Source organism: Mya arenaria, chromosome 7, assembly GCF_026914265.1.
Source record: "Mya arenaria isolate MELC-2E11 chromosome 7, ASM2691426v1".
In the NCBI taxonomy this organism is placed as follows: domain Eukaryota; kingdom Metazoa; phylum Mollusca; class Bivalvia; order Myida; family Myidae; genus Mya; species Mya arenaria.
Genome location: NC_069128.1, coordinates 24,429,870 through 24,442,002, shown reverse-complemented (window position 1 = coordinate 24,442,002; position 12,133 = coordinate 24,429,870). Strand labels below are relative to the sequence as shown.

The 12,133-nt window shown below is 32.9% G+C and overlaps 1 protein-coding gene across 4 annotated transcripts in view; it reads right to left on the bottom strand.

The window, feature by feature from the left end:
• LOC128241571 (flagellum-associated coiled-coil domain-containing protein 1-like) overlaps nt 1-12,133 on the bottom strand; it is a 34,754-nt gene that overhangs the window by 6,651 nt on the left and 15,970 nt on the right. For all 4 annotated transcript variants that reach the window (XM_052958573.1, XM_052958575.1, XM_052958574.1 and 1 more), the window contains 7 exons: nt 11,720-11,835; nt 6,249-6,272; nt 5,872-5,965; nt 5,371-5,432; nt 4,558-4,655; nt 3,800-3,952; nt 2,796-2,899 (listed from right to left, as the gene is read on the bottom strand). In XM_052958573.1, the coding sequence (XP_052814533.1) occupies nt 2,796-2,899; nt 3,800-3,952; nt 4,558-4,655; nt 5,371-5,432; nt 5,872-5,965; nt 6,249-6,272; nt 11,720-11,835 (651 nt within the window). The remainder of the gene's footprint in view (nt 1-2,795; nt 2,900-3,799; nt 3,953-4,557; nt 4,656-5,370; nt 5,433-5,871; nt 5,966-6,248; nt 6,273-11,719; nt 11,836-12,133) is intronic.

Here is a 12,133-nt window from a genome sequence, read left to right as displayed (position 1 = left end):
CTATGACTAAATATTTTCAAAAAACCTTTAATGTACCTATAAAACTCAATGTTCAAAATTATCATACATTTTGTACATACTTTAATATATAAAAATTAAAGTCAGAATACACTCTCTGGTGAGTAAGTTCTGAGGAAAGGTGCAAAAAGCAGTTATTATTCAGAGAAAAAGATGCAGATGTTCATTCATTTTACCCAAGCAAATATATATTACATGTATTGTAATATTTTCCATGCATAGTTTATGTAAGAATTATTTCAGAGGCAAACAATCAATCCATGCAATATATTACATCTAATTTTATGATCTAGTTTCAAAACTTTGAGGTACACTTATTTCTAGAATAAGGTCTTTATCTAATAGACTGTTACATCATAACCAACACGCTACACACACTTTTTTCTATTTTATTGCAACCATTATTAAAAACTTGCATTTTATATAAATTATGATTATAAAGTTAAAACTACTTTATCAAAGCAAAGGACTATCATGGTATTATATATAGGAAAATCATTTGCTTCAGTGTAAGATTGTTATATATATTTCACCGAGTGATCACCAAAACCTATATTCTACAAGTGGCGTAGCCACGAGTGAAATATTTACTTTTGGTGTTGGCACAAGGGGAAACATATTGCAAATTTGCACTGAAATGAACTTTTTTTGTTATATTATATGCTTAAAAATAATATAAAATGATAACTTATTAATATTGTGTGTTTTTAAGAAAAGTTTGAAGTAGTGAAATATCAATTTTATTTCACTAATAATTTTTTTTATAAACCACCAAAAAGCATATAATAAATATTTTTATTTAAATTGTACGTTTTGAAAACATGAATATTAATTTTTGATTAATTCCACATGCATTCCAAACATGCAGTATATTAGCTACAAATAACTTAGGTACAAACATCGGGGAATTCATCCTGAAAAGAAATCGGTAAGATGTTAAATGGCACACTTTTTATATCTTTCTTTTTGAAATAAAATTACAAAATATTGAAATACTGGGATATTAAAGACAATCTTCCTTTTTAATACAAGGAATTACAACTGTTTCATGGATGGTCTGTATTTAACCTATCAGTGATACTCATGTTTCAGGCCCTCATAGATAATTTATCATGAAATTGGTTTAATGAACACAGTTTATTGCCCATCATCACTTTCAATCAAGTTTATCTACAAATATATATTTAATCAGGGCCTCACTAATTATGTCTGCCACAATTATGATCATGGTTCTTGTGCAATGGTGAAAGCTATCGATAAGTGTGTCCATTAGATATAAAAAAAATGTTTTAAGTAAATATTGCCTTTAAGCATTTTTGGGCAAAGAATCAATTTTATTTAAGACAGCATATTAGAACTAAAATAGACTGTTAACCTAATACCAAGAAAATCTAATAAAAAAAAAAACATAATTCATGTAATCAGCAAGAAAACAAAATAAATATACAAAATATATTCATCTAAATACCGTTATTTCAAATGTTTTACATACACATGGAAATTCTTAACTTATTGTAAAATTTAGATAGTAAATAAAATATGAAATAAAAAAAACTTGCACACTAATTATCAAGGTTATATTAGTATTAGTAAGCGACTTTTTAGGAGTTGATCAGGACACGACTTTCAAAGCCAGATTAGTTTTGCATTAATTAGTTAATTCAAATAAATACCCGTAGTCAAATACTTTTCCTTTTTACAACTTCATTTATTTCATGATTTGATTAGTGAATATCAAACGAAATATCTCAGAACAATTCAACCTCTGTGGGGAAACCACAATCAAATTTCATTATGTACAAACTATGATGATAATCCATCGATATATATATGACATAATTATAGGCTGGAGAAAATGAATTTTCAGATTCTTTCTCCGTCCTGTATATAAAAAAAAAGTCCAAAAGTTTTTAACTTACAAAAAAATGCTTCATCAAGAAGCAGTCAAATATCTGGGAATTGCACCAAAATCCAAACATACTTTTGACTCTCTGTTAAATCAGGGAAAACAGGCACCAATTTTGGATATTTCAAAATTCGGATGAAATCTTATAATAAAGGAAAGGCAAGTCCATCTCAACAAACTGAAATGAAAATTATTGTTAAACAATAAAAGGACAGGTTCACACCAAACCTAGATAAGCCTAAACCTTACTTTCTCCTGTGCCTGGCAGAAACAACATAACAATCAACATACAGAAACAACATAACAATCAACATGCAGAAACAACATAACAATCAACATGCAGAAACAACATAACAATCAACATACAGAAACAACATTACAACATTATCTGTGTATTGATACGTTAAACAATTTAAGATCAATCAAACTGGTAAAATTAATAAACTCGATCTGCAGTTTATAAACATGCATAACTTTAATATTACATATACATGGTATAAAATTGGTATTATAACTGCATACTGGGATTTTATTGAGCTTTATTCAGTACTTTAAATTTTGGAACTTAAATCTCAAACAAATACATTATCGCATTTAACTTTTATTTTTGGTGAACACAATTGTTAAGTCAGATTATTATCAATAAAACACGTGGTTTAGCTGTAATATACATGTAGCTCCATCCCAAACTCACATTCATCTCCTTGGTTTTTAAATTCCAAAGCCCAATTAATAGTGCTGAAAACTCTGGCTAGGTTCAAACAAGCGATACAATTGGAATTGCAAAAACATCAAACTCAAAACCAGACTCAACTTGACATGTTCCCCCCCCCCCCCCCCCCCCCCCCCCCCACCCTGTGCCCAAACTTACATCAAGTTCCCGTTTGTGCTCCTTGCGTAGATTTTCCAGAGCCCGATGGTGTTCCCTACTGTACTGGGCTTTCTCCAAATTCTTCTCCTGCAGAAACTTTTGTTCTGTAAAAAGTATGAGTAGTGTAGTAGGTTATTTCCCAATGAAATTCCTAAAAAAATTAATATGCTAATTGAGTTAAACATTTATTATCCTAAAGATACTGGGTACTGACGTTCAATGATTGTAGCATAAAATCAATTTTCAGTTTTAGTAATACAATGAAAGGTACAGGGAAAAGCTCAGTAGTCAAACTAAGGGCGTTTTTGTTGGTTATAAACTGGTTTCGGTTTTATATCGGTTTCACAAACTGTGCATTTACTGTTACAGTTTCAAATAAAACCAAAACCAGTTTTATCGGGTTTTTTAACAAAAACCGAAACCGGTTTTCAAAACTATCGAAACCACTACCGGAGGCGGTTTCATCGGTTCGTTCCATCCGAAAACTAGTTTACTTTGAAACCAACATGGCGGAAAGTGATCAATCACCTTTGCTAAAACTCGATCCTTTTGATAACAATGCCTTACAATGGGCAAATGAGCTTAATGATAAAGGTTATATTTATAATTAGAAATAATGGCTACATGCAGTAGCTCCACCATGTTGTTTAAACTGTACACAAAACCATTCATTTGTTACTTGAAGCCAAACTATCAAAACGGAGATCGAAACTGCTGAAACCATTGACACCAAAACTGAAACTGGTTTGGTATCAACAAAAAAATACCACATACACACCACACATACACCAGCCACACACCACACACACATTACAGAACTAAGATGTTTTCTGTCTAGACTTTTGTGAACACTTCATGAGCTTATAGAGTAGGTTTCCTTATAAAAACTGTGTTTTTTTGGGACAAGGAAGGAATGACAATCTTTAGCCCTACATGCAATAGTAAAATATTTCAATATTTTTAATTCAACTTGGAAAATGGATACACAAAGCAAACTGTATTACTGATTTCCTGAATTTCTTGGTTCTTTTTCTGCTCTAGCTCTGTGGTAAGGTCCTCCTGTTTCCGCGCCCACTTGTCGCTCGTCTCCTGGTGAAGCGATGATTTGTACGAGTCAAACGCCCCCTGAAGAAACTCTATCTCTTTCTTCATACGGGCTGGAATATAAGGTTGTTTGATTATTTAAAAGCATAATTTAAATTACGTCAAGTCAACACCTATTCTAGGGCAGCACTAAGCAAAGTCCACTTCTCTTATTATCTTAATAATTTTATTCAGTTCAACAAGCAGCAACTTGACAATGATGAAAGCCAGAATCAACAGCCTTGGTTCACGGCAAAATGTGCTCACAGATGCTAAACAATAACCGACCGTATAATGTATTGAGCTAAAGTATAGTCATTGAGCCAGTGAAATAACATAACTTCTTTAAGGGTGGCCTTGAAATGTGTTTCAATAGTATCCCAGAATGAAAAAAACAACATACAGGTGTCAGATTGTTTAAACATGAAACTCTTTCACTTTCTACACCAATTTGCAGGGTGTTATAGTTATCTTTTATAGCAATTATTCTGTGAAATAATGTATATGTCCTATTATGGAATATGCACAAAATCAAAAAAAAAATTAAGCCTTACATAAATAGTGTCAATTTTTGTTCACTACACATAAAACTCAAATGATACCTAACTAACATATATTCACCAGGCACCTTGTCACATAATTAAATATTGGATGCCTTAATACATGAAAAATAGCATACTTATTTGTCCCTCAGCTGTAGCCTTATAACTGCTGTGTTCTGTCTCCAACTGGCTTCTTACATTTTCCAACTCATCTTTCCATTCTCTCTCCTTCTCCCTGAAACACCACATAGGCATGTAACATGGCTACACTCCTAGCATGATAAAGCAAAATGATCATGTAACATGGCTACACTCCTTACATGATAAAGCAAAATGATCATGTAACATGGCTACACTCCTAGCATGATAAAGCATTATCATGTAACATGGCTACACTCCTAGCATGATAAAGCAAAATGATCATGTAACATGGCTACACTCCTAGCATGATAAAGCAAAATGACCATGTAACATGGCTACACTCCTAAGATTGATTATGTTGCATGACTGCAAGCATAACATGATGAAGCAACATGATAATCATTTTAATGTAGCATGGCTACACTTCTAGCATGATTATATTGCATGACTGCAAGCATAACATGATAAAGCAACATGAGCATGTAGCATGGCTACACTCCTAGCATGATTAAGCAATATAATCATGTTACATGACTTCCTTATAACATGATAACATTACATGACTACACATGGAAAATCAACAAGATATAATATGCTACATAATAACACTATAATAACCTGACCATATAATATTCAATGTTACAGAACCTCAGCAGTGGTAATGTTTTGTAACTGTTTTAGTCTGAAACAATTTCCAGTTATTGTTTTTAAACAACAAGTAAGGACATATACAAGCAGCTGCAGATGCAAACTGTATACCACTCATTTAACTAGATTTATAAATATATTTATTAAAACAACAATCTTACGCCACAGCCTGCTTTTTTGCATTTTCTAATTCATCAACCTTGTCTTTTAGAAACTCTTCAGCCTGAAAAATAACATATTTCGAATCAGCGATGCAGAAAAGACATTTTTCTAAATTACGAGGCTAGAGTCTGAAGAAGTTTTTATCAGTAAACCAGTACAATGTACCTTTTTATTTGTTTTATTCAAGGAGCAAACCTTATAACAGTATTTTACTTTCTCTGTCTATTTCTAAAGGCTTAGCTTTTGTTGAGGATAAATGGGAATTCTTAAACTATGCCAAAACAATGCATTTTTTCCAAATGCCTTTTCAAGACGGTGTCAAAACAATGCATTTTTTCCAAATGCCTTCTCAAAACTATGTCAAAACAAAGCATTTTTCCAAATGCCTTCTCAAAACTACGTCAAAACAAAGCATTTTTCCACAACACAACCACAAAAGTATGGATAAAAACACTGATGATTGTTGTTTGTTTGTTGTGGTATTGCTTGTGATCAGTTACCTTCTGTTTGGTCTGTTTGTGGTTGAGTCTCTCCTCTTCCAGGTAGAGGGTTAGGTCCGATATCCGGTTCTGTAGGTCCGAGATCAACCCTTCCCTGGAAATCACACAGATAATGGGCTGGTCACAAAGGGTAAGAAAGTCCTATGAAAATACTGCTTCAATGGGAGAATGGTAGCAAGAGTATATTGTACATATTCTGTTTCCAAAGTTTTTCTGTCATGTTATGCTGTTTTCTAAGGTATATTATAGAGAATCTTTTCTCAGTAAAGCTCAATATTTGAGCAGACTCCTTCTCCCATGACTAACCCTTCATACTGTTATTACCACTCGAGCCAAATAAGCCAAATTTTCATTCTTTGAATGGGAAAATCATTTACCTTTCATGGTCAACTTTTTTGTTCCTGAAAAATACAGAAATGACAAAGATTAGAAAACTGAGATACCTATAAACAGGAAACAAAACAATGATCAATCAATTTCAAACAAACAAAACACATCATTCGAGAAAAAATGTGAATGATTTAAATTGAAAAATAAAAACAAAAAAACACACAAATTATATAACGAGTAAAAGAAGTTTACCAAGCAAAGACGACAAAAAAACTTTTTATGAGAGCCACAAATGAAAATTACTATAAAACATATCAGGCATATTACATCAACACAATTAGTCATGCACTTAGTACCCTATATTCACAAACAATCAGTCATGCATTCAGTACCCTATGGTCACAAATAATCAGTCATACATTAAGTATTCTATGGTCATAAACAATTAGTCATAAATGCAGTACACTATACTCACTAACAATCATAAACTCAGTACTATATAGTCACAAACAATCATACACTCAGTACTATATAGTCACAAACAATCATACACTCAGTACCCTATAGTTACAAACAATCATACACTCGGTACAATATAGTTACAAACAATCATACACTCATTACCATATACTCACTAACAATCATACACTCAGTACTATATAGTCACAAACAATCATACACTCAGTACCCTATAGTTACAAACAATCATACACTCAGTACCCTATAGTCACAAACAATCAGTCATACACTCAGTACCCTATAGTTACAAACAATCATACACTCAGTACCCTATACTCACTAACAATCATACACCCAGTATCCTATAGTTACAAACAATCATACACCCAGTACCCTATAGTCACAAACAATCATACACTCAGTACCCTATAGTTACAAACAATCATAAACTCAGTACCCTATAGTCACAAACAATCATACACTCAGTACCCTATAGTCACAAACAATCATACACTCATTACCATATACTCACTAACAATCATACACTCAGTACTATATAGTCACAAACAATCATACACTCAGTACCCTATAGTTACAAACAATCATACACTCAGTACCCTATAGTCACAAACAATCAGTCATAAACTAAGTACCCTATAGTTACAAACAATCATACACTCAGTACCCTATACTCACTAACAATCATACACCCAGTATCCTATAGTAACAAACAATCATACACCCAGTACCCTATAGTCACAAACAATCATACACTCAGTACCCTATAGTTACAAACAATCATAAACTCAGTACCCTATAGTCACAAACAATCATACACTCAGTACCATAAGGTTACAAACAATCATACACTCAGTACCATATAGTTATAAACAATCAGTCATACACTCAGTACCCTATAGTCACAAACAATCATACACTCAGTACTGTATAGTCACAAACAATCATTCATACACTCAGTACCCTATAGTTACAAACAATCATACACTCAGTACCCTATAGTTACAAACAATCATACACTCAGTACCCTATACTCACTAACAATCATACACCCAGTACCCTATAGTCACAAACAATCATACACTCAGTACCATAAAGTTACAAACAATCAGTCATACACTCAGTACCCTATAGTTACAAACAATCAGTCATACACTCAGTACCATATAGTTACAAACAATCATACACTCAGTACCCTATAGTTACAAACAATCAGTCATACACTCAGTACCATATAGTTACAAACAATCATACACTCAGTACCCTATAGTCACAAACAATCAGTCATACACTCAGTACCCTATAGACACAAACAATCAGTCATAAACTCAGTAACCTATAGTCACAAACAATCAGTCATAAACTCAGTACCCTATAGACACAAACAATCAGTCATACACTAAGTACCCTATAGACACAAACAATCAGTCATAAACTAAGTACCCTATAGTCACAAACAATCAGTCATACACTCAGTACCCTATAGTCACAAACAATCAGTTATACACTCAGTACCCTATAGACACAAACAATCAGTCATACACTCAGTACCCTATAGTCACAAACAATCAGTCATAAACTCAGTACCCTATAGTCACAAACAATCAGTCATAAACTCAGTACCCTATAGTCACAAACAATCAGTCATAAACTCAGTACCCTATAGACACAAACAATCAGTCATACACTCAGTACCCTATAGTCACAAACAATCAGTCATAAACTCAGTACCCTATAGACACAAACAATCAGTCATACACTAAGTACCCTATAGACACAAACAATCAGTCATAAACTAAGTACCCTATAGTCACAAACAATCAGTCATACACTCAGTACCCTATAGACACAAACAATCAGTCATACACTAAGTACCCTATAGACACAAACAATCAGTCATAAACTAAGTACCCTATAGTCACAAACAATCAGTCATACACTCAGTACCCTATAGACACAAACAATCAGTCATACACTCAGTACCCTATAGTCACAAACAATCAGTCATACACTCAGTACCCTATAGTCACAAACAATCAGTCATAAACTAAGTACCCTATAGTCACAAACAATCAGTCATACACTCAGTACCCTATAGACACAAACAATCAGTCATACACTCAGTACCCTATAGACACAAACAATCAGTCATACACTCAGTACCCTATAGTCACAAACAATCAGTCATACACTCAGTACCCTATAGACACAAACAATCAGTCATACACTCAGTACCCTATAGACACAAACAATCAGTCATACACTCAGTACCCTATAGACACAAACAATCAGTCATACACTCAGTACCCTATAGACACAAACAATCAGTCATACACTCAGTACCCTATAGACACAAACAATCAGTTATACACTCAGTACCCTATAGACACAAACAATCAGTCATACACTCAGTACCCTATAGACACAAACAATCAGTCATAAACTAAGTACCCTATAGTCACAAACAATCATACACTCAGTACCCTATAGACACAAACAATCAGTCATAAACTCAGTACCCTATAGACACAAACAATCAGTCATACACTCAGTACCCTATAGTCACAAACAATCATACACTCAGTACCCTATACTCACTAACAATCATACACTCAGTACCCTATAGTCACAAACAATCATACACTCAGTACCCTATAGTCACAAACAATCAGTCATACACTCAGTACCCTATAGACACAAACAATCATACACTCAGTACCCTATAGTCACAAACAATCAGTCATACACTCAGTACCCTATAGTCACAAACAATCATACACTCAGTACCCTATAGACACAAACAATCATACACTCAGTACCCTATAGACACAAACAATCATACACTCAGTACCCTATAGTCACAAACAATCAGTCATAAACTCAGTACCCTATAGACACAAACAATCATACACTCAGTACCCTATAGTCACAAACAATCAGTCATACACTCAGTACCCTATAGACACAAACAATCATACACTCAGTACCCTAAAGTCACAAACAATCATACACTTAGTACCCTATACTCACTAACAATCATACACCCAGTATCCTATAGTTACAAACAATCATACACTTAGTACCCTTTAGTTGTAAACAAATACAGATAGTGCTATCTCTTCTTTCGATTTTGAACAATTGCAAGATAAAACCAAATAACAAATAAATTTGCAAAACTCTCAATATTATCTCTCTACTGTGGTCACTCAAATGAGTGTTCACTGAGGCAAATTACCCAACAGCAAAATAAGTTCAAGTAAGTATCAATATTATCTTATCTTTAATCATGTTTATACACATTCTTAAAAAAGAAGAAATTGAATGGATACAATGAGTGAGTTATATCTCTGATCTTTTAATTGTTAAAACAAAAACTTGAATTCTCTAAATTCACAATGTCAATATTTGTAATTGTGTCAGGAAATATTTGTGTTTTTTTTTGTACTGGTGACATGTAGACATGTAGACAATGCATGATGAGTCATGCGCAATTACAAGTTTCACGTCTTTTAATGCAAAATTTCATACATAATAATAACAAAATGATAAATTATTTAAGCTCCACATTCATGTTATGGTCTTAGTAACTCAAATTATTGTGAGTCATTTGACGTCAGGACACAAAGATACACACGCAAGCTTAATTGCTACTGTATTTTGCATGCGACTTATCGGGTCAGATTTTTTCATCCGCACCAGAAACAAATAAAAGATACTTATAACACTACTTAGGGAGTAAGCTTTGTGAACATTCTAGAGAATGTAGTCCATTTTAATATTTATGTCAACAAAGTTCTAAAGAAAAAATGCCCGATTAAAATGCCTTATCTTTAATTCAAGTGTAGTACTTGAAGTGAACTTCAACTGTTGAACACATAAATGCCTAAGGCATCAAGACAGTGTACATATTTAAAGTGTAACTACAGTAATGTTTAAAACATGCACAAAACAACAACTTTCTATACGACTTACATGCAATAAAATAAATTCATGCTTTGTGCTATATTATCGTTGATCTTCATGACAGTATTGAAGGTGTCAGACCCACAAATGTTGGATTTGGAGCCTGGTGACCCTAAATTGTATAGCTATGTTTTGAAAGCCTTTCGCGTGAAGAAAACGAAAAATGCAAAAAATACCCCAAATAATATTATCAAAACAATCAGAGATTACAAACTACGTCATTTAGGTCTGATTTCAGTTGAAATAAATAGCTAATTAATATACAAACTGTGATAACTTAATTGTATGTTGTATCTTTGGTAATTTATTTTCACATATTATAGAACAGACAAGAACAGAGTTTTTATTCGACTTAAGCATAGAAAGCTCATTGTCACAACAATATGTATAGAAAGTATTAGAAACAAACAAATATTATACAAATCCGCAAACAATTCCCTTTGATATGAAACCAGACTTTGTATGTGGTCACCAGGTGGGGCATCAACAATTAACATAAAGGTAAATGGAGCTACCAGAGAAATAGCTTATTTGTGGGACAGATGCCTTAATACACTGTAGTCATTAAATGATCACACAAATACAACACTATCCTCGGTTACTATACCACTTGGCTTCTAGAGATTTCACAGAAATGTACGGGGCCTCCAATACTTTGCTCTCCCTAAATTGAAAGTCTTAGCAGCTTTAAGATGCACTCTTAAACTCCAAAATAAGATTAACTACAATTAATACAATTGTTTATAATATACTAAATAGGATGAATAAATGTAAAAAAAACCAATGGTCTTTGCAACTTAAAAACCTTTATAAATGAAAACAGCATTATTCTATACCTTTTATTAATTTTACTCCATATTTTTTGTTCAATAAATAGACAGATCAGTTTCAATTTCTAGAAAATAGAAATTTTCTGTTACACAATAACAACACTGTAACCTTTTTCATTGAAAATTAACAACAATTTAGGGGGAATTACAAAATATCAAATTATCAAAAGTTCAATAAATAAATAAAAATACAATGTTTTCTACAATATAAACTCAACCTAATCGCCATGGTAACAAAAGTGACATACTTTTTCTCCTCATCGATTGGTGGATCGAACAATTCGTCTTTGAGTGTGACAGCATACTTTGTTTTACTCTTGGACAGGATGTACCCAGGTCCAACGACAAAAGGCACCAGGGGTGGCTGGAAATAAATCATTATATTAGAACAATAAAATTAAACATAACACAACACAACAGAATAGAACACAACACAATGAGAAGATGATAGAAAACATATTTTTTTTACTTTCACGTATTAATTCCTGTCATAAATTATTCCCTTATATGATGTAGCATAGATAGAGTATACCAGTTTATTGTGTTAATTAGTGCTTGAAGGACTCAATCTGTCAGGAAGATAAAAATGCTATGGGGTTAAAGTTGTAGTGTAATGGCCTTATATTGGAACAGAGTAATGATGATGATGATGGAAGTAAGTT